The following is a 23,608-nucleotide window of genomic DNA, read 5'->3' as shown; positions in this document are numbered from 1 at the left end:
TTCAACTAAAATCATTGCACGAAAACAAACAACATAATAATAACAATAATAAATAAATAAAATGACCATGACGTTGTAGTACGATTATGCAATGTTTACACCAAGCTTCAAGAGTGCATGGAGAGGCAGTTGCATTGCCTGGTTGTCTGTGTTGCCTTTGTATGGTGAGGAAGGGGGGGCGGGTTGCTGATTGTAAAAAAGCTGACACCTAATCTTGCTACCGTGCAGCTGGGATCATGGGGCTCTGCTGCCGTACCACCCAGTTTAGATGGAGTGGATAACCACAGCCTCTGACCCAGCGGCGTCTCACGGGGGTCAGTGCCAGGACCACTTCAAATGTGCAAACCATAATCCCCCGCTGACGTTAATATTTTCAGATGAGCAGTGAGAGCGGGTGGGTGAGGCGGGGGCGATGTAAGCAAGGTCTTCTTGGATGGCCTTGTTTCATGCTGGCAGTGGTGATAGACACCACCACTATTACTCACGGTGTAGGCATGTCCAGAATGTATTCTTAGCCCCTGTCTTCCTATCAGTCACTGGAGAAGGGTTGGAGGGTCAAAAAATAAAGAGGTAACCAGTCTGCGGGGCTGTCTGCGCCACCTCTGTTTACCGGGGAGGGGGTGATATTTTAAACCTTGGACAGCTCACATATCTACCCCGGAGGGCTCGACTGACCTTGCCATTTGGCGGGGCAAAGACGAGACCACTGATAGAGAGAGGGAAGAGTGCGGAGCTCCTCAGTTGAGCATGCAGCTTTTAGAAGAAAGATCAAGAGACGAGGAGGAGCAAGGGGAATAGAGAGAGAGAGAGAGAGGGGGGTAGGGATTACCAGGAGTGCACAGAGCAAAGGACCTGAAATAAGCAAGAGGGGTTCTGAGCAGAACAGAAAGCTTGAAGATAAAGGGGGGATAAAGGAAAACGGGGCGTCGGGGAGGCGAGAGGGGAGCCAGGCTGAGTTGACTTCCACTCCAGAGGAGGAGCTGCAGTAGCCAGCCAGGGCTGGTCCCAGGGCTGGCAGGGCTGGCCCTACTGCTTCTCCCCCTCCATCCCCACCTCCTCTGGACCTCCTCCCTTTCCTCATCTTAGCCTCCGACCAAACTGCTGCACAGTGATCGCCTAGTGGACCGAGCTTCACAACAACATCTTCAAAACCTTTCTCCGTCTGCTGAGGAACAAGAGAGAATTGGCCTCACTTGAAGAGGAGCACTTCAACTCAACACATTTTTTTTATCTTCTGTATCACCCCCGATGCCTTCTGGTCAGGATTTTTCTTTACACTCACTGGTTGAGTGCATCTAGAAATCTGGGGGAACGTTTCTTCGTGCATATTTTTCTTCATTCTGTGTTGTGTTGAACCGGAACCGTGGCATCCTTTGTAGTAACACTGTGCAAGGACCAGCTCCACTCACCAAAGATGAGCCGCTGGCTAAAATGCACCTCCATGCACATTGTAGGTATTCTTTTGTGACAATTTTGTAGATTATGAAGCAAACTATCAAACGAACTAACTCAACAAAAGCAGTTAAAAATGTCTTAATTTGTGTTTTATTTATTTTTTTATCAAAACCTTAAAACAAATCAAAAGCTACTTATTTTAGTCAATCACGAAATATTTCAAGTTTAATGCTTATCCCTGCTATATATGCCAATGAGTGGTGATTAAATCATATACAAATTATGCAGCACTCCACCCACTCTCTGCGCCTCCCAAACTCTCCTTCTTACCCTAAGAGTTCACTGTTCTCGTTCTTTGGCCACAAGCAGTGATGGTATCTTTAGTGCTACAGTACATTACTGTAAGTTCTTGGACAAATTGATTTGAGGCCTCTTTTTTCTTGTTATATTCCTAAAGGAGTAGACTTTGGCGTGCCTCTTGGTTTTGTTTCATGACATTCTCTTGAGTGGATGTGTGAGCTGTACAGCTCAGTGTAAATTTCACTTTCATTTCATTCATTGGTTCCAAACAAAAATGTGTGATCCAGTTACAGGTTTGACTCAGTTCCTTTGTGTCTCAAGACAGAAATGTAAATTTGTGCTTGCCTCTGTTGATGTACTTCTGTAAAAACAAGATTCCTGGCGTCAAGTTTGGTTTTGGAAGAAAGTTTGAGAACCCTCAATTAAATACGTACGTACTTCACTTTTCTCAGAACACAGACTGGAATAAGTATGATGATCGGCTGATGAAGGCAGTGGAGCGAGGTGAAGTGGACAAGGTGGCCGCCGTTCTCAGCAAAAAGGGCATCATTCCCACCAAGTTGGATGTGGAGGGACGCTCTGCGTGAGTATACACACACTCCCACACACACTGTACATAATAAAGACACGTGTATTACCTGTGGCCGATGGATAAATCTACTATGACAATATTTTAACCTAATTCCTCAATATTGCGAATATTGAATATTTTGGGGATGGCTATTGGTGTTTTCAAAGTGTTTAACAGTCTTAATGACAACATTTAACTCCATTACAAAATTGCTATAACCAAAATCCTTGACGAAATCTGGTCTCGTATCCCAATATAAATATTATATCGATGCCCTCATGTGTAAACATACGCTTCCCATGCAAACACACATAGCAAGACATTTAAATATGTCACACTTGCACACAAAGCTCTGCTAGTCACATAAGGACATGAAGACACGTGATAAAACGTTATAAACATAGATGCTGATGGATGTGAGACAGAAGCATAATGCATTGCAAACATCACTATAAAATATAAAATTGTCTGTCTAATTATGTCTATCAATCTCATACCACTATACCACTTTTACATGATATGAACACTCTAACCATGCTGTGCTGTTATATACAGTACAAGCTGGCATGTTCATCGGCAGCAACAGCAGCGCAGCCCAGTAATTCCATGCATTGTATCACTCGCCCTCTTTAACGGCAAGGACCGTTCCAACAGCTATCAACACCTTTTAACAAATCACATGTCTACAAATAGAGAATTCCTTTAGGGTGAGTCAATGTTTTTCAATAACAAATTTTGACTCTTCACCTCCTTTTCCACATGGAGCCAATTTCAGTTCCATCTCATTGTGTGTTCAGATTTGCTCCCAGGAGTATCATTCTGGCTTTTTGAGGTTAATGTAAGAGTTTGGTGGTTTAAGTGTTGGGTCAGAGGAGAAATGTGTTTTCGGTCACAGACCATGACCTGACCACATTGGCCTGGAGCTGTTTATCATTTACCAACACAGGAAATGACTGTCTGCAAGTACACATCTGAGGTGTGTGGGTGGGTGGGTGGGGGGCTGGGGGGCTGAACCCTGAACCATGAACCCTAGATGCATTTTAGATTTGTTTGTTTTTACTGAATCTTTTTACATCATCATTTTGAAGATGCTTTTGTCCAAAGCCACACAGCAATCAGGAGCAATTAGGGGTTAAGTGTTTTGCTCAAGGACACTTCAGCCCCCTTCCAGGAGAAGCCAAGAATCTAATTTGCTTTATCTCTTGAGCTACTGAATATCCTCATCCCCTGTGATTTTAGGGAACATGAATATTCACATTTTCAATAGAGCATAATGGATTGGCAGTCCTTTAAACCTTGCATGGTAGGATGTTTTAACAAAACAAGATGCAGCATATTAGCACAACTCCCTATTTTTACATTCATTGTCTCTATGTATTTGCTTCATACCAACGACCTTCAATAGCCCTCAACCTTGAGACGGGATTAAATGTATAAATATGATTTTGACCGCCTTGAGCTATGTGCAAACCTGCCGTGTGACTTGTTTTCTTCACCGGTGATAAATTTAACCAGATTCCAACGCCAGCATTTGGGTAGCTAGGCCTCCGTTTTAATCCTAGATATGCGGAGAAGTCACCAGTCCGTGATCCATGTTGCAGACATTATTTTGCCCTCGGCTTTGTTGCGACATCCGGCCATGGTGCTCCAAATTCCAGAAGGCTGAGAGCTGAGTATTTTCAGCAGTGTGTGAAATTCTCTAATGGTTCTGTTCAGTGACCAAAACATTTTACACACTGCACGATAACTGCACGTGGAAAGCAAATAAATAAACAATTAAAGACACGTACACACTTAAAGAAAGGCCTGGTCTGTTAATAAGGTGCTAGAATTTGTCAGGAATAAATCCAGTGTTGTGGTCAACCTCAAACACGCATGTCCACTTTGAAGTGACTGAGCAGCAGTCAGCGTCCCTAAATTCCATCATATTAAGCCCTCACTGCTCATTTGTTTCATCTTACTTGATGCAAATAAAGATTAACATTTTGCTTCGGCTACACTCTTAACATGTAAAGAAAAGCGGCAATACTTTCACCAGGCCCAGCCTAAAACTATGTGTGCTGCTTTACAGAGTCAGCAAGCCCCAATATAGACCAGCGGGCCACACACAGAGAAGCATGTGTGTAGCAGTCTGGTCACTCCTAAAACAAGCAGGGTGCTGCAGAATCATTGTCCATTATAATCATCTGCCTCTGTGGGGAGACTAATTGCAAACTGTTATTCCACCCGTATAATTTTGCATGGTCTCGATTAGCCTGGTCATGTTGGACGAGCAAATCCAGCCTTCCACCACCCTATCGCTGTCTCCGGCTAGGTAAACAATTTGTATCTTCACTGCCATTAGCTGGTGGTGTCATTAGGTTGTTGGGCCCACCCAGTCCACCTGCTCATTTGCAGTTGTGATGGCTGCTACGTCTCTCCAGCGATGTTGAGCCAGGTGACAACACGACACTTTAGGCTATCCCTCTCATGTTCTGTCATCATTTGGCTTTATGAAAGATGGCACCCATTGTTTGTCAGGATTAGCACTGATGACTCTTCTCCCTCAACTGTCTTTTTTTTATTTTTAAATAGTAAACAAGCTGGATGTCCACGAAGTAGGTTTACTGAGAAGTCTGAGCCACTGTACAGGCTCATGGGGAGGCATACTATACCTGGTCACCTCAATCACTTCAAAATAGCAGTCATGTTCTAAGGAGCAAACTAAAAGACTTCACATCTCTCACATGTTCACAACCTTGCATTGCATCTAGAAAGTCAGGATTATTGCATGGCTGCACTTCAAAGTATATTTTACTGTTTTGTCGAGTCTGAGCCTGGTTCTGCCCCCTTACCCTTGTAAGAAGTTCCTGCCTGTTTCCATCAAAGAAAATGCAAAAAAAAAAAATGGAAAATGGAAAATTCTTTGGATAGAGGTGGCAAAGGCTTACATGTTATGCTGTTCACTGACTACTTTGTAGTTACTTCCTACTACTACTACTGCCTACTTTGTCATTACTACTCCCCTACTTTCATAAGGGGGTTTGATGCTTTGCCTTATGCGTTGATCATGTAGTGACCTCATCATACCAAGCTTAGATAATAATATATCTTCACAGACATTTTTTTTTTACCTTGTTTCGGAGTACTCCTCCCCAGTACCGTCCACTCTAATCCACCCAAAATTTGTTAATGGTTCTGCTTAACCCCAACCCCACCCCTTTCAAACTGAATAGCTTGAGTATGCTTCCTACCTCCCCTTTCTGCCCTGCAAGGTCAGACCCTTTCACTACGCACATGAGATCCAGCGTCTCCCGGCCATCAACACAGCTTTTTATACCCCCAGTCAGTGTTGAGGTGTCCGCCTTCCTGTCTCCGCGGCAGATACCTCAGGCTAGTAAATACACAGGCCGCACAGCTTGTTGGGTGACACACTCGGATTGGTTTACAGACAAGTGTCCTGCCGACTGTGTTGCCACAGGAGGCTGGAGCTGGGTAAGGGGTCAAAACTAGTGACTTTGTAAAAACATGGAAATCACAGTGGATCAGACTTCTGATAGAAGATTTAGAATTTCATGCAACAAAAAGGAATTTACGTTTTGTGACTTAAAGATTGGATTCATTTTTTGCCCTCACATGGGAAACAATGTGGTTTCCCAATTTCAGATATGAGTCCCTCCTCTGAAGCACACAAAGTAGCACAAGGAGCACAAGGGAGTTTTTAGCACAAGGAGTTGCTATTATTACAGCTATTGCAGCTAATAGTTTGACTTTGTTTAAGGAAATTCAATAATACTGAGGCCTAAAATGTGGGGAAGTGAAATCTGGCGTCTCATTGTAAATTGATGTTTATTTTCTTTTTTTTCTTTTTTTCTTTTTTTCACCAATATATAATAATGATATGATATATAATAATATAATAATGAGGAGATCCTGATACATGCTCCCTCAATATGAGGGTTTCAGGTCCTGTCACTTTTAGTCCAAATGGAACAAAGCTTTAGCCTGAGCATGGGGGGGGTTTAATAGACAACAATGTACAATTATGTACCGTACAAAGTTCAAAGTTCAAGAGATTATTAATTAGGTCCTTATCCAGTGTGAGGGTTTGTACAGGATGCAATTTTTACCTATTCGTAGGTATTATAAAATTTAGAGTACTATGAATATCCCCTCCTGCTGGAATCACACTTCAACCCCACCCGCAGGCATTACAATGCTGAAGGTTGCTGTTCAAATGCTTTCAGAATTCTGATCTTGCCAAGAGCACGGTGGTGGGCATCAATTTACTTATCTTGTCCTTACATTTCATCTCACCTAGTCCCCACCACCATTTTTTTCCCTTTCCATCTGCGTACCTCTACGGTCCCACCATCGGGGTCGTTGTTAGCCCAAGATAGCATTGTGGTAACCCTTGGCTAATAGACTCCACCTCGTTCACATGGAAAAAGGATCCAACCTGGAAAATAATTTGTGGTAATAAGGGCTAAACAATAATTCAAACAGACAATGCAATCGCAATGAAATAAAACGCAATTCAAAACTCGCAAAGGCTGGAAGGTTGCCATTGCATTGGCAGCCCTGCTCCACCTCTGGCTCTCTATTTATCGCTTGTCTTTTCTTTTCTCTCCCCTTCCTTGTTTCTATCTTTCTTTCCTTCTTCCAGCTTCCACTTGGCTGCAACGCGGGGTCACTTGGACTGCCTCAATCTGATCCTGGGACACAATGTGGACATCACAGCAACAGATGCCACTGGTAAGCTGTAAGGCACACAAACTGCATCGTCTCTTGTGGAAATCATTTTGTTTAAAAATATATTAATTCATTCATGTAGTCATTTTATTGGCCCTTGTTATTCTCAGAGATTCTACTCGTGAAATTCAGACACTTTTCCAATAATTGATAGATTTCTCACACCAAAAACCCAACACAATGCACTATTTTCAGTGATTTGCTTCTGCGCTTTGCATCTTGAGACAGCCGGGTACTATCCAAGTCAGGGTTAAAAGGACCACAATGGAGCTATCTGAATACATGGCGATGCAGCGCAGACATATGATTTTTGTTAATGAGAGAACAGTGAACAAAGGCTTGGCAAGTCATCTAATGTAACCATTACCCTGAAATAAACACATCCCTTTGACACCATCGCCACGTGAATCCTCATTCTCAACATGACCCTGGTTTCTCAGGGGTATTTTCCTCTCCTACATGTTGGAAGTTGAGGTGGGTGCTACAACCAGGAGCATGATTTGGGTTTAATAGAAGGTTGCAATTAGAAGAGAATGTGTCTCATTATATGTAATGTAATAATCTACTGCTACTCTATTATCCTCTTTGCAATCACACCCAATCCATTACCAGCTGGGAATTCATTATGCAACTGGCAATAAGGCTGAATAATGAATGACTGCTTCGAACTTAAAGAAAAGCTTTTATCTTCAGAAGCGTAAAAGATGTTGATGGAGTTGTATCCAAATATTAATTTTGGTGTTAAATGTAGACTATAAACTACCTTACGGCCGTACATATACCTGTACACTAATTGTTCATTGGTTTTTGCTCATACACAGATGTAACTGTATTGGTTGATCGATGATAAATTGTCAAGCTTGTCACTTCTGAACATCCTTTGATTAGAGATTCATGGTGTCTGTTGAAAGCCCTGCAAACAAAAAAAAAATCACAATTGTGCCAATTATATTTTGAAACTGTGCAATCAAATGCCCAAGGTCCTTAAATGATTGTATGCCTTGATAGCCTCCATTCGCCTTTTTCTTCAGTTTGTGGATTTGCACATTTAGTGGGTTTTGCATTAATTTTCTTTCCCTCTTCTTTTTTTTTTTTTTACCTCCTTTTTTTTTCTTTTAGGGAAAAATGCACTTCATTTGGCCTCAAGAAACGCACAGTCTCTCTGTGTGCAGAAGCTCTTGCAGGTAAAGTACAGCCTGCCCACCTGAGATTTAAACCCTGATGCAAAATAAGTAGCGGGTCACAAACATCCCCGGATGTTTGTGACCCTATTGCCGGGACAATTCCGTTTGGACGAGGCTGTGTTCCCCAATCAAAATGTTCTGGAAGCAGGAGGGGCTGGTGCAGTATTGTCATTGAGGCTGGGCTTGTTAAGAATTGTGTCGTTCTTGCCTTGCTTGCTCTGGTTATTTGCTTGCAAATAGTCAGTTTCACTATGATTAATGTTGTTGCAGGATTATATATGAGTGACCTTTCAACTTGTTGGAACTTTGTGTGCTGAACTGTGTGTATTGTAAAGCAATCTTGAGCAAAATGACTGTGTGTCAAACATTACATGCTTTCATGAAGTCAATGGAGTGTAGACCGTCTGGACTTGGACTCCCAAATCTTCCTCAATTTATATAGCCCCACTCCACTCAAAAACATGGTGTGGCAGTGATCTCATGTAATCTACCTGTAGGTGTTACTAGTGGAGATGTCGGTGGTGTTGACAAGTCTGCCCCCTTGAAAAGGCTGTTGTCCATTCTTGGTGCCGTCATCGAGCCCAAGATAGTAGCTGGACGCTCACCAGCAGCCAACCATCCCACCACCCCCACCCAATCCCACCCTGCAGCCCCCTGCCACCCCTCCACCAGCTATCACCACTCTGTCTCCCTTCTGTCAACTTAAACCCTCTGGATACAGGATTCCCCTGCTGCCCCCCCATCCCACCCTGCATCCACTGACGCTAACACCAGAGGGCGATAGAGGAGGGAAATTCTGTTCAAACCATTCAAAGGCATTAACTTACATCCAACACTAGTCAGATGATCGTTTTGAAACCGGTCAGGTGATTAAACCACACAATGTAAGAGCTGCCCCCGTCCCAGAAGAACAATGGCAGCGTTCAACACAGACACTGATTATAAGCCAGTGTTCGACCAAGACAAGAGTTATTTTAGTTGAGGCTTCATGTAGTTTTAACTGTATTGGAAAGAAGGCATTTAAAGCAACAGTCGATAAAAAAGGCAGGTGTGATTACAGCCATTATTAAATGTGGCCCCTACGCAGTGGTTCCCTGTTATTGCTCTGCTCTGGCCAACACGACGAGAAACCAAAATGACGAGAAACAGTCAAAGCAAACCTGGAGGACTACGGATGTTCACGGTTCAGTCAGCAACTCCAAGGAAAAATCACCAAATTTTTAACCTAAAACTTATTCTTCGATCATTGCGATACAAATTTTCCTCATTTAGATTTATTCTTTGGTTAAATTGGTCTGTTTCATAGGAAATAATACATAGGCACTAAAAGGCTTTTCTGAGAGCGCTTTCTTTGACTCCTCTCCCCAGTCCAATGTTTAGAAACTATCAGCTGCGATTCCAAGTTTAAAACACTGCTTTATTTTAAGGAGGAAAAATTGGCAATAGCAAGCAAACCATAAAACAACTTCAAAGTTGTTCTAATTGGAATCAAGCACTAGGAAGGGGGTCCTTGTTTGTTTTCCTCGAAGACGATAAATGATTCTTCCTTTAAAAAAATAAAATAAAAATAGTCAGAGGCGTGCTGTTATCCTAATAGAGGAACAAGTTAAGATACCTTGATTTGTACGTGGCAAATATCCGAAAAATAAATATCCGTGTTTTGACAGCAACTTGTGATGTTTCCTCTCAGCCTAGAGACTTTCCGTTCCCAGGAACTCCCACCTCCTGAAATAATTAATTTTGCTTCTTGATTAATAATTAATAAATAATTAATTTTATTTTCATTTATTTTATTTTCATATTCAGAAATAATAACACTAAAATTATAACACTTCATATCACTTCCTTTTACCTTGCACGAAGCGAAGTCTTCGTGCAATTCTAACGTTTAGTTGGCATCCGTTTGTGTTTTGATAGCCGTAAATTTAACTTCTCAATCTTGGTCCTTTCTTCGCAGCACAATTGTCCTGTTGGGAATGTGGACCTCCAGGGAAGAACAGCGCTGCACGATGCCGGTGAGAAACTTTTCCACCATTTGCTGTAGACCTTTCCCCTTGTTTGCCAAACCTTTTATATGCAGAACTACAACAATATTTCTCCTTTTTTTTTTTTTTTTTAAATTTTTTTTTTTTATTAATTTATTTATTTTGTATTCATTGACGCTAACTGAGTTGTGTTTTTGTCCACAGTCATGGCGGGCTGCTCCTCCAGTGTCAAACTCCTCTGCGACAGCGGGGCCTCTGTGAACGCCAGCGATTTTGTGAGAATTGATTTTCACTTAATTCTGTGTTCTTTTGCAGAGGTACTCAAGAGACGTTCCGTGATTGCAGGTTCATATTATATAGACGTCCAAACTTTTATGCGGCCTATATGTATTACTATTGTTTTGTTTCAGTCAGGTTATTCAAGTTAACACACTCCATTTTCCTTAGTTATTCTCAATCTGAAAGATTCAAAACCTATATTCGAGTACAACGCCATATCTCTTAGTGTACTTCCTTTTCGCCAAGTCCGGTTTCCCAACTCCACCCACCCCCTTCACAAATAATCAATCTTTGTTTTGTTCCTCGTCTCCAGGACGGGAGGACACCTCTCATACTGGCGACTCAGATGTGCCACCCTCACATCTGCCAGCTGCTGCTTGAGCGCGGGGCCGACATCACTGTCCGTGACAAGCAGAACAAGTAAGAGGTGGAATCTGGAACCCGGTACTGAAGCCGGACCTTTGGCTTCATGAACCTGGAAAGATTTCTGCGTGTGTGCGTGCGTGCGTGTGTGTGTGTAGTCATTGAAAATAATTTCACCTGACTTTTCCACAAGTGGAGTTTTCAGGCTGACATTTCCAGAGTGAAAAGCCAGGTTGAGAACCTGCCAGCTGGGCTGCTCTTTTTAGAGAATACACGCCTTCAGCCTTTTTGCGGTGTGTCCACTTGTTCGCTTAGACTAGGATTCCTACGCTGTGACTCGGCTTTCCTGTCTGATTAAATAATTCTTACATTTGCATTCTTTGAAGAAAAGGTGCTTTGCCTTGAGTACTTTCTCGCATTTGCCTGTACAGAATATACTCTACACCACATTCTACACCCTGTGCTTTCACATATTTGGATCTGGACATAGTATGGAGTTGGATTAATTTAATTGCTTTTACCCTGAATTCTACGTCCACACACTTACAATCCATTATATCCACCACTCCGTTAATTTCATCTACGTCTGATAAATTTCTCCTTTCCTTTTCTGTTTCCTTTTGTGATTATAAAGTTCTATCTATCCGGTCAATCAATCCTGGTAGGTACATGTATTAAGACAATTAATGATTCACATTCTGATGTGTGTGTGTGTGTGTGTGTGTGTGTGTGTGTGTGTGTGTGTGTGTGTGTGTGTGTGTGTGTGTGTGTGTGTGTGTGTGTGTGTGTGTGTGTGTGTGTGTGTGTGTGTGTGAGACATCACTTTTACTGGATGTTTGGTTTCAGGTCTTATTTCCACCCTTTAATAGTTTGTCTAGTCTGTGTACCCTTCCTCCAGCACAGTGTCACAGGTTGATACAGTTTGATAGTTGCAGGGTATAATATACTTTCTGTCTAAACTGTGTACAGGACGGCTCTGATCCTGGGCTGCGAGTATGGCTGTAAAGACGCGGTGGACGTGCTTCTGCGGAGCGGGGCCGACGTGACGGTGGTGGACGGCCTGGGACATGACCCGTACCACTACGCCCGCCTCAACAAGAGCCAGGAGCTTGTGGGCTTGGTCAAAACCTACCTGGACAATGCCAACAGAGGTCAGAGTCCCACTAGTGCTCAAGGAAATATGACACAAGTGGTTAGGTCGGCAAATGTTATTACTATGTCAGTACTAAGCAACTTCCCTCCATCGGTCAAATGCAGCAGCAATACTGGTGTTCTTGAAAACAGAACAGCTGAGTGTCAGCTACTATCGTAACTCTATTAGGATATTTGTAATCGTTGAGCCAGTCAACTTTATGCACATCAAAACGTAAGTCATATGTTAATAACCAATTGTATTCAAGGAGAACAAAGCTAAACTGCAACCCGAAACCAGGAAGTAAATGTTACCTACATTAGGCATGTCTCTTGGCACTGGGGAAAACAAAGTAGGAAAATACTGTGAATTATGAATCATCAAAGAAATGCTTGTATTTTGTATTAAAAAACCCGTCTTACTTGAAGCATATAAATTTGTTTTTTTCTGTAAATGTGTGATATTCTGTCAATAATTGCTCTCAATCCAACAAGAAGGAACATGAGAAAAAGTGAATAAATTGTCTCTCTCTTTTTTTTTTTGTTTTATCACAGTGAGAGAAGTTGCCAAGTTGGAACAGAGGAAGCGACAGGTAACCGGAAGCCGCCACGTTATGTATCGTTAAACAAATGTGCTTTCAAGGGGACACTCATCCCTTCCTATCCACTCATGGTCGATAAATATGATTTTCACAGCAGTCTAACTTTCAACAGGAGATGGGAGCGGTTTCTCCATTAATAAATAAAGTGAAAAGATTGAAGATTTTTCTACAGTGTAATATAACGCTGCAGAACAACCTTTCCATTTTTAGTGAAAAATAACTAAAGGGAAAATAGATCTTACACCTGGGGACGGTTGGATTGACGTGAAAATCATGAACCCCGGATGAAAATAATAACAGATGAAAAGACAATCCTGAAGTATTCCTTTAAATGTTCCTTTAAATCTGATGAGAATCACTCAAGCTACATTTTCGTGTCAGGGGATCTCCATTTGGACTTGTAGCATGGTGTGAATAGCAATGAATTGACATTTAGGTGGTTGTGGGTTTTTATGGCTTGCGGCATGGCTTGCGGACCTGGGTTGATGTGTAGAAGCTATGAAATTAGGTTTATTTCAGACGGTTGTGATGCATGTTAAACCCTTTAGTGGACCCCTGCGTGTTGAGCATTCTGTAGTACCACTTGAAAGCTCAGACAGGAGTTGATTCTGCTCATCAATGATAATCCAAACCTCAAAGGCAGCATGAAATGATGATTTGGAGTCACATTTTTAACTAGCACCAAAATATGTTCTGGTAGCCACAGCCTGATATTCAATACTGTACCATCCTGTAGCCCGTGACTGCCCCCTAGTGGATTTAAGTGAAACTTCTCCATACTTTGACCATTTGCTGTCCTTGAATGGTCCTAAGAGGCATTCTATCCTTAGGAGAACCTGTTTGTTTCCACAGCAGTCACTGCGGAAGTTGGAGGAAAGGTCTGATTCAGCTGAGAGCAAAAAAGAGCAGGTCATACACGTGAGTGACAGCACATCCCACTTAAGACACACAAAAGAAGCAGAAGTCAGGTTTTTCCTGCGTTAATGCAAAGAATGTCATTTTTGGATTCAACCTAACACTCATATGCTGGAATTGCATACCAATGTAATTTGTGACACTTATTAAGCTGTTCGGAATATGTTTTCACTTCATGGATTAGATTTGGGTGGCCATTATAGTTTTCTGTGGATTTTTCTGTTGTATGTGTGTTTTATATGCCAGGACCTGGAGCGGCAGAACGAGAGTCAACAGGAAAGTCTGAGGAAGTTCCAGCTGGAGCAGAGGTCCCTGCAGGACAAGGTCACAATGTTACAGCAACAACTTATGCAGGTACACTACGCTGCCACCACTGCTGCTGCTGCGAGAGCTCTCATTCAAATGCTATTCACAATGTTACATTTTGACTACTAGAGCGAGCATTGACTTAAGATGAGTTGTCAAATGAGGTAAACTAATGACAAAGTAATCGCTGTGAGCAAAACGCTCAGGTATCCGACCGCTGTGAGGACTCGGTTTTCAAAGGTTTTTTCTACTCTTTGCATGAACTGACATCAGCCCGTCACAGGTTTTTTTTATATGGTCATCTGCTCCATCCGATCTGCTGTGCGTTTCTCCAAACAAAACCAACAAAAATAGTATTTTTTATTGTAGATGTATTTATTTATTCAAATTTGATTTTCCAATGTTTACATGAAACAAAAAATCCCTGCGTGCGATAGTCCCGGCGCATCACGCTGTCTCCCACAAGCCTGGAACACTGCAACCAACGTCAGAATTAACTTTCTAATTTGACCTTGTAGATCTAAAATGAGTGAAGATTCAGCAATTGGATTGCTTATTTCTCGCCTCAAAGTTGTTCAGATGTTCGGATTTTAGTGTACCGATAAGATGAAATTAGGGAAGGTTTACAGAGTAAGTAAAATGGAGCCTGGAGTAAAGCTCAAACTCCTTTGGCTCCCAGAGCCTGGAACTTGTGCTCAAACCCCATTGGCTCAAGTCTAGGAGCTAGGCTGCTCATTCACAATTAAAGCTACACACACTGAAACAGCCCACTTTGGAACAGTCCAGGTTAAGAGGCATGTCCCAATGGCTGAAATGCATAATCTGAGTGGCCTTTTCTGCAAAAAAATTCAAAAATTCTTGGGAGAACTCAAAAAACTATATTGACACGCGTAAAAGGGAGCATACAGTAATAGGTATACTTTTAAAGGATATTTAAACATATTTTGATTTGTGCCCAACCGATATATTGGCCAATATTTGACTTTTTTTGACCACATCGAGATCGACAGTTATGCAGCCGATGTGTCCCAAGTTTTAAATAAGTATAATAAACTAGGGTTGCTGTAGCTACTGGGGTTACACTGTGTTTGGGCATATACCAATTACATAACTTGCCCACCGCCCCTAATGTAGTTTTTTTTTTTTTTTTTAAGAAATAATAAATATATAAATATACCCATTTTGTTTATTTTCGTGTATCAGCGCCCATGTACATCAAATAAACAAAATCGAATTTGTAAAATACCAAGCGTGTTATCAATACTTAGTTGGACGCTATGAAAGTGAAAGTGGCTGCTTGGTATGCGCACAGCAGGGTCGCAGCACAGTCTGCAGAGTCACATTTCAGTAATCTTTTCAAAGGATAAACAAGGGTTTAAACCTGCTGGGGGTTTACATGTAATGTTGAAATCAAGAGTTTAACAAACAGAAAAGGACTTCATTAATCAAAAGATGTCATTTAATATATAGGAATGTGTGTGGGTGAGGGCATGTGTTTAACTATTAATGTTATTTTGACACCTTTATATATTGCATTTCAATTACCATCCCCACCACATAAAAGAAATGGATAACAACAGTGTTTTGTGCTGAGGAAGAAGCTGTTGATTACAAATCCGACCTGAAATGCTAACTTATATTTGTTCTTTCTGCAGGAAAAACTCACTGTGGAAGACGTTCACAAAGAGGTGAGGGAAATCCAAAAAGACTCATCCAAGCCAATATCCTCACATCACATGTTTTCATGAGTCGCCACAATTCAAAGTGTCACAATCCTCATCTGGTCTAATTTTGTTTGGAACCAGAAAGAACAGTTGAGACTCTTACTTGGCGCCAAGGAAAGAGAGGAGGGGACCCGTGCACCAGAAACAGTCAAGGTCCAGCTTCGGAGCACAATGGTCAGTAAATACAGTAAATACCGTAGGAACTTAGTCCATCCGCTGGAGATTCGGTTGTCTTTCCGGAGCACTTGTCAGGCAATTGCACACATTGAGACTTTGTTTTCTGTGATGCAAAATGTAATGAAATTATAAATACATGTCACTGAAAATATTGAAATCAAATATGTGGAAAGTTTTGATGTTTATGTGGAAGGTTTCTACCAGTGCAATTTAAATTAATATTTTTATTAACATATATTAATATCTTCTCTTAGGTAAACGGTTTTACTGGCAAATTTTATTATTTTTCAATGTGAGACATTTTCTTTTCATGCATAATGTAAATCATAATTAACTATAAAATACAATTCCTAACAGATATTGCCTTTATTTATTTGAAGCCCAAACCATCAGGGGTTATAAAAACATATCATAATATTGATTTTATTTCTTATTTAATTGTTTTTGCAGACACATGGAACTCAAAAGTCCCAAATACTAAAGTGTGTCCTATGAATACAGATAAAGCAGTTTGATTTGTGATACAAAACCCGAGACTATTTCCAATGCAGACTGTCCGATTATTATCTAACTGTGTAATTAATAGTTGTGAGAAGTTTTCTTTCTTAGTCTAATGGATATGAATTGAAATTTCTTTCCAGGGAGATTACTCAGGACAGTCGGTTATTAAAGGTAGGCCTTTTATATGCAACTTATTAAATAATAAAAGGAAGATTGAATATCTTTTTGTAAGTAGACGTTGATCCCTTGGGCTTTGTGTCTTCAGCAGGGAAGGAGAACATTTTGACCAGACAATCTCACAGCTTGGATTCCACTCAGGTAAACTTTACAATTCCCAGAGTGTAGCCTTTGGGCTTAGCAACTCTTAAGAAAATAAAAAAATAAACCAAAGCAGCAGACATTTCCATCAAAAGATATTTTCTGTCTGCTCATTAGGTACAGTCGTTATTTAAACTTTGAAGTACTGAAAAGAGTAAATAATATGCATTGTTGTGGAGGGCAGTTCAAACTAGAGCCTTGAGCAGCATTTGTAAATAAACAAAACGTTTACCAACTTACAGTAAATTACAATTTAAGTAATTAATAAACACCGAATAATAATCACTATAAACAATTACTTAGCACTGTAGATAGTTCGTTTAATCATAGGGATATACCCTGATCAAAATAGGCCTACTCTCAAAACAACGAAAAAGCCAACACTTTTGGCTTAACCCCAAATACTAATTGGCCAAAATTTGTAATGTAATATTTGTATTAAAGCAGAGAAGTACAAACATAGTCATTAATAATTACAAATGAAGGGCAAAATTACTTACATTGATAATATATTCAAAAGACTCATGGGGGCAATGGAGACAAGCAATTCCTCATACAGGACAAAGGACTTGTGGAGGAGGAAATAGGCTGGCCTTACTCAGAGTTGAGGTAATGGAGTACCACCCACTGTCCATGGCACCAAAGTGATACTTGGTGCATCAATGAACAGTAAAAGAGGGGCTCCATTACTGTATGTACTTTCCCACATACATGTTTGAAAGCTTTCTTTTCTCTTCACATAAAGAGGGGGGAATTGCTTTATTAATTTCCCAGAATCTCTAATGTGCCGTGCATCCTCCACATATTTTACTCTCTGGGAGTACCAGAGGCAGTCACCTTTGACTGTCAATTGGTAAATGTAATTTCTCTATACAGATCCTCCAGAATGCCAGCACATCACGCTCTGTTTCTAGACCTTTAGAGCTGGGTCAACCAAGCGTGGGACGGGATCTGGCTGCCGAAATGGACACACTCAGACGGGAACTGGAGACGGTGAAGAAAAGACAACACGCGACCGAGGATGATAAAGCCCGTCTCCAATCTGCGCTGACCCGCAAGAATCAGGAGTGCCTTGAGCTGGCCCAGAGCAGAGACACCATCCGTAAACAGGCTGACCAACAGGTACAAGAACTAGAGGAAGCCCTGGGGGACGTGCAGAAGAGGATGCTGGACTCTGAGTGCAAGGTCAAGCAGCTCCAAGCCCACGTTGTGGCAGTCAAAGAACACCTGGGAGGGCAGGCTGCCGAAGAACTCCGAGCCCAACTCCAGGAGGTCAAGGCCAAATACGAAGGAGCTTCAGCTGAAGTGGGTCGTGTTCGCAACCGCCTCAAGCAGAGCGAGAAGGCCTTGGAGGAGTACAAGAGCAGCGAAGGCCTGTTAGCAGCTGAGGCAGAGCGGCTGAGCCAGGATCTAGGAGCGCTGACCGCTGAAAGAGATGAACTGGCAGATGCCCTGTTGGATGTGGAAGCCCAGCTGAAGGAGGCCCAGGTCAAACACGACAACGTGGTGCCAGCTGAGAAGTTTGACAACATGAAGAACTTGTTGAGCAACGCAGTGGACGAAAAGGAAAGGCAGCTTGCTGAGCTAAGGGACGACTATGACCGCGTGTTGGAGGAGGTGGCGGAGCTCCATCGAGAGCTGAGCAACCAGTCTGCGCAGGGAGGGAAAGGGACGGTGTCGGCAGAAGAGCACCAGCGTATCAGGGCGGTTCTAGAGGAGCAGAATGCCTCGCTGAAACGAAGACTAGCTGATGTGACCACGAAGAGCCAGGCACTGATCCACGAGGTTGAGGAGAGTGAGGAAGAGAGGGAGATACTCCGAGAGCAGCTGGATGAGCTCAATGCCAGGATTGAGGTGGACTTTATACCCCTGAAAGACCACGAGGAAGGCAGAAGGAACATGGTGAAGGCCATGGAAGAATTGGAAGACAAACTTGTGGAAGCCAGCGAACGATTTGGCAAAGCAGAAGCACAAGTCCATCAGCTTCAAACTGAGAGAGCCTCGCTACATGAGAACCTCACTAGTCTCCAAAGTGCCAGTGACAAAAGGCAAAGTGAAATGGACACCCTGGCATCTCAAAATGCTGACCTGGTGATGGAGATGGAGATTTTGCAGAAGAAGTGTGAAGACAGGGCGAGAGAGATTGCACAACTGACAGAACGGAGCGAGTCTCTGGGACAGAAGTTGGATGTGGGCTACGTTCCCAGGCAGCAGCATGAACAAGTGAAGAGGGAGCTGAGTGCTGCTTTGGAGAATGCCAGGGCTGAGATGGTAAAGTTGAAGAGCAAGGAAAAAGAAAGTGATGAAGCGTTGAGGAATGTGAAAGAGGGAAGTGATAAGTTGAAAGGAAAGCTGGAGAAAGTTCTCTACGACATGGAAAGTGAATACGTAAGCCTTAAAGATCACGAAGCTGTGAAGGTCAAGCTGAGGGCTGAAGTAGATGAGGCGGAGGGCAGAGCCAAGAGTTTGTCTGCAATCTATGCGTTGGCTCAAGAGGAAGCAACAAAGCTCAATCAAGAATTGGAGGCCCAGAGGAGGGAACTTGACACCATACAGGAGGCCATCACGTCCAAATTCATCCCTGCAGCAGCCCTTGAGGAGCAGGAAAAGTCTCACAACACTAAAGTAAAAGACCTCGAAGAAAAGCTATTGAAAATGGAAGCGAAGTACAGCGAGGAGAAATCAGTTGGGGAACACTACAAACAAGAAGCAGAAAAACTCAAAGTCGAGGTTGGAACTACTCAGAAGAGACTAGAAAAGGCTGTTATTACCAGCGAGAAGAGCAAGGAAGTGGAGGGGCAGTACATGGGCAAAATAGAGGAATTTAATCTAAAATTGGTCAACCTTGAGCAACGGTGTGAGGAAGAAGCTGCCCAGAGGGCTAAAGCCGAAGAGCAGAACGCTCTCAGCAGCACTACGATCCACAGCCTCGAGCGGCGCCTGGAATCGGAGTTGGCCCGGATAGAAGAGTACGAGAATGAATGCAGAGCCCTCCGAGGCACCGTCGACCAAACCCGGTCCGATTGCAACAAAGCCAGGGAGGCTCAGTGCGAGGAGGCTCAGAGGACGTGCGCCTTGCAGGAGGAGCTGGAGGGACGCCGCGGAGATCAGTCCGCCCTCCTCCAACAACACATCCGGGAGAAAGGGGCCCTGGAGGCTGAGGTGGCCAAGCTCCAGGTGGCGCTGCAGGAGGAAGAGGAAAGCAGTGGTCAGCGGGCTGAGGATGTCTCCGCCCTGCAGTCGGAGCTCCTCCAGGCCACCCAGGCCCTGGAGGAGCTCCGCGACAAGGAAGAGCAAATGGCCCATCTGAAGACCGAGAAGCAGCGGCTAGAGGAGGAGGTCGCCGACCTGAGCCGTAGACTGTTGGGATTGGCGGACCAGTGCGACAGTCTCCACCGGGAGACTGCCAAAGCCCAGGAGGCAGAGGACAAGGCCAAAATGGAGATGAACACCGTACAGGAGAAGGGTCACGCCATCGAGAGAGAGATCCGTGAGCTGAAGGAGAGGTACGACGAGTCGCTCTGCACCATCGGCGATCTCCAGAGGAGAATCCAGACCTCGGCCGAACAGACCGAAGTCAAAGACAAGAAGGTAGTGACGCATATTTCAAATCGTTCAGCTTGTTGTCAATTATTGAGTCATTTTGGTGACTGTGCTCGGTAAGGGAAAATGCCTTTTTTTGTGTGTGTGTGTGTGTGTGTGTGTGTGTAATTGATATTGACAGTGTTGTTATTTGAATTAATGACTGTAATGTGTGTGTATGCAGATCACTGAGTTGCTGACGGACGTTGAGCGGCTGAAGCAGGCTCTAAACGGTCTCTCCCAGCTGGCCTATGCTGGCGGCGCGCCCAACAAGAGACAGACCCAGCATATCGACACACTCCAAGCCCAAATCAAAAGCCTACAGCAGCAGCTGGCTGTGAGTGCACACACATCTTCGATATTAATTCAGTTTTATGGCACTGGTGCTTTTTTTTTTTTTTTTTTTTTTATACTGCCGTAGCATGCATGTGTAGTTGTCCCAAGCGCCATTGAAAATCAAATCATGTGCAGAGAAAATCATGAAATGGGTATTTATCCCACATCAATCTCGCCACCTCCGTCGCCACGCGTTACTGTTAGTGATCAGAGGCCTCAACTCCTGTCAGCTTGTTTACCGAAGAAGCAGGTGTCTCCTCTGGAAGGTAACCTCACCATGTCCACCTCCTTTCTCTTTCCGCTTCTTGTCCTTTGAAGCCCGGCAGCGAATTAAAAGCTCCAGCTTCCCGTCCCCGGGAATAAAGATTTCTCATTACAACCAATCAGACTGGAATGTACCCCGCTCTCTCTCTCTCTCTCTCTCTCTCCCCGCCAAGACGGGAAAGTGCATTCTCTCTGGCTTTGTGCAGTCGATGTTTTCTGTCTTATAATGGGGTTAGCCCCTCATTCCGGCGAGACAATGCCATAGCCGGGAGACGTGTAATAAAAGCAGGCAGGCTGCCCTTTATGATACCGACGGATTTTCCATCGGGACTATGAAGTCATTGAAGTATCTCTCTCTCTCTCTCCCTCTCTCTCTCTCTCTCTCTCTCTCTCTCTACTTTGTGTTGTTTATGTCTCTACTTTCTTTCTTTTCTCCTCAAGGATGCTGAGAGGCAGCACCGTGAAGTGGTTTCAATTTACCGAACTCACCTCCTTAGTGCCGCGCAGGTGAGCCAATCCAAAATGGTGTCTAAAATAATGCAGTTTTGGGGGGGAATATTCATGACAAGGGAATAAAAGAAATGGAGGTTAGTAGTAGTAGTCATTCTAATAGTGATAACACTTCCAATACAAATTCTGGAAAATAAAGATGCTTCATAACACTGACCAGAACATAGGAAGGCGTGAATGAAAACTAGTAACAAACCATTTTGGAATTAGAATTAGTTTTTTTCACTTGGTGTATGAACATATACTTGGAATTTGTTCTGGTTGAGATTTTGTGTGTTTCACTACCGACAATTAGCGTAACAGTCTGAAAAAAAAATGATACTGACATGTAAATAAATAATGCAAAGATAAGTCATATCAACATATATTTCAGTATATATTTATTATATAAAAAATACTTCAACAAATGTGAAATAATCTGGGGGCTGGGGTGGAAAGAAGTGAGGATTTTAAAAAGGGTTTTCTTTTAAGAAAAGTATAAAGACCGTAACCAGAGACTCATTCGTCTCTCTCCGACTGCCACCATGTTTTCGTATTGTGGAGTTGGACACTGTGTGGCAATTATTTTTGGGAACTCAAACACAACATGAATTGTAGGGCGGGCGGCCGGGGGGACAACAACAAAGCCAAAAAAAAAAAAAAAAGAAAAACGGGAAAAACATTCACAGTTTGAAACAACCTTGTGTGTGTGTGTCTCTCTCCCAGGGCCACATGGATGAGGACGTCCAGGCCGCTCTGCTGCAGATCATCCGCATGAGACAGGAGTTTGTGTGCTGAGGCTCCCCCCGCAGCCACAAGCACAGCGCTACCTGCTGACTCAAATCCACCATTTTTTTACCCCTGCTGTAAAAACACCCCTGCCGCATGAGTGTGTGTGTGTGTGTGTGTGTGTGTGTCTGTGTGTGTGTGCGCGTGCGCATGTGCGCGTGTGTGTATGTGTGGGCCATTTTGTAATTCCCCCCCCCCCCCCCCCCCCCCCCCCCCCCCCGTGTGTACAAGAGCTGCACGTCAGCTCCTGTAGCCTCGTGCTTTGGGCAGACTACCGCTGGATGCGTAGCTGTACCGCAGATAAGGTTCAGAGACTCTCGAAAATGTAGATTTTCCCCAAATGATTTGCTGTATCCGCTGCATTTTCTGCCGAGTCTCTCACAAACACCATGACTATCGAATCCCCGCTCGGTTTCTAGGGGCCGTCCCCGGGCGGAGGTCCCTTCTTCTTCCTAGATCAACCCTCGACCCGCCCAGACAAAATGTGAAATAGATGACACTCGAGCAAAGACGTTTTGCACATTCCCACATGGACAGACCTCATGTCTTTAGTCTCCTGTAAGGCTCTTATCAAGTTGTTGTTGTTGTTGTATTCTTTTTTTTAAAAACTTTTTGGGGTGGGGGGGGGTGCTTAATAATTTCAATTTCCAGCACTCAAGCTACCTACAATGTCTGTGTCTTCATTGGCAGTAATTGTGATTTTTGGGACATCGAGTAAAGTGCCCTGACCATTTTTTTTGGGCGCTCATACTACAAACCTCCTCCCTTGGCCTTTTTTGAGATAGGCGGTTTACAAAGGACAACAATTGATTTGTTGGTTTAAAAATTGATCAGATGATCTCAGACGGTTTATCTTGATTTTAAATTTGGGAGACATACAGATTTGATGTAGGCAGCTTTAGTCAAACTACCAGTTTTAAGCATGAACATATCAATATTTGGGGTAATGTTGGATTTGAGTCATCGGTATTTGGACGGAAAACCCTTGTTTTTTCTTTAATTTTTTGGTTTGTTTTCTTTTGTTTCCTTTTTTTTGGGGGGTGGGGGTGTTAGTGAGATCCCAGATCCCTTTGCTGTGTCCTACAGTTTGCAGTGATGCATCTTTCCTTTAGTGGGAACGAGAGTGCCCTCTAGTGGTAAGACTTGGCAGGCCAAGTTGATAAAAGAAATGATAAGCACGGCTCAGGGGCGGGCAGCCACCATTCTCGGTGGGGGGGAAACCCAAAATGTTTGAACTTGATGTTCGAGCGAGGAATTGAATCGTGGAGCGGCCGAACACATTTTCATTCACGTAGCAGATAATCCATCACTGTTTAAAAAATAAAATAAAATTACAAAAAAAAAAAAGTAAACTAAAGAAAGACTTAGTGTTGTTGTTGTTGTTGTGCGCCCCTGCGCCGACTCTTTATGGACTTGTAGGGTGTTGTGTGACCCGTAGAGCCAGTCTCTTCTGATCTATTTTTTTTTCATAGCTTTGTACAACTTTGATTATCACACGATGACTAGATGATATTCAGCAGGTCTGGAGTAGAAGCACCCACTCGTGGTGGGTAACATTTTCTGTTGGATGCTATTTAATGAGGGGTGTGTGTGTGTGTGTGTCTGTGTGTGTGTGTGTGTGTGTGTGTGTGTGTGTGTGTGTGTGTGTGCGGGGCTGCCTTTCGCT

At 43.1% G+C, this 23,608-nt stretch overlaps 1 protein-coding gene across 1 annotated transcript; it reads left to right on the top strand.

Moving 5' to 3' along the window:
• The first annotated feature begins 967 nt into the window (after positions 1–967).
• On the top strand, positions 968–22,115 carry uacab (uveal autoantigen with coiled-coil domains and ankyrin repeats b). Its single transcript, XM_079998299.1, has 19 exons — positions 968–1,450; positions 2,148–2,278; positions 6,912–7,000; positions 8,117–8,181; positions 10,139–10,196; positions 10,371–10,441; positions 10,759–10,865; positions 11,778–11,959; positions 12,495–12,532; positions 13,394–13,459; positions 13,703–13,810; positions 15,418–15,450; positions 15,568–15,660; positions 16,305–16,335; positions 16,430–16,482; positions 17,359–20,073; positions 20,249–20,401; positions 21,106–21,171; positions 21,880–22,115. Exons 1-19 carry the CDS (start codon positions 1,415–1,417, stop codon positions 21,949–21,951), a joined length of 4,167 nt encoding a protein of 1,388 aa, XP_079854425.1. The 5' UTR covers positions 968–1,414; the 3' UTR covers positions 21,952–22,115.
• The last annotated feature ends 1,493 nt before the right edge of the window (positions 22,116–23,608 follow it).

This window comes from Zeus faber, assembly GCF_960531495.2.
Source record: "Zeus faber genome assembly, chromosome: 3".
In the NCBI taxonomy this organism is placed as follows: domain Eukaryota; kingdom Metazoa; phylum Chordata; class Actinopteri; order Zeiformes; family Zeidae; genus Zeus; species Zeus faber.
Note: the sequence above shows the minus strand (reverse complement) of the source record. Positions and strands in the feature narration are given on the sequence as shown.

What these genes read in the sequence shown, in the direction of transcription:
- uacab (XM_079998299.1), top strand. Translation starts at nt 1,415, where the DNA reads ATGAGCCGCTGGCTAAAATGCACCTCCATGCACATT. An exon ending in TGGAACAGAGGAAGCGACAG is followed by an intron (nt 12,533 to 13,393) that starts GTAACCGGAAGC and finishes TTGTTTCCACAG; the next exon opens with CAGTCACTGCGGAAGTTGGA. An exon ending in GCCTACAGCAGCAGCTGGCT is followed by an intron (nt 20,402 to 21,105) that starts GTGAGTGCACAC and finishes TTTCTCCTCAAG; the next exon opens with GATGCTGAGAGGCAGCACCG.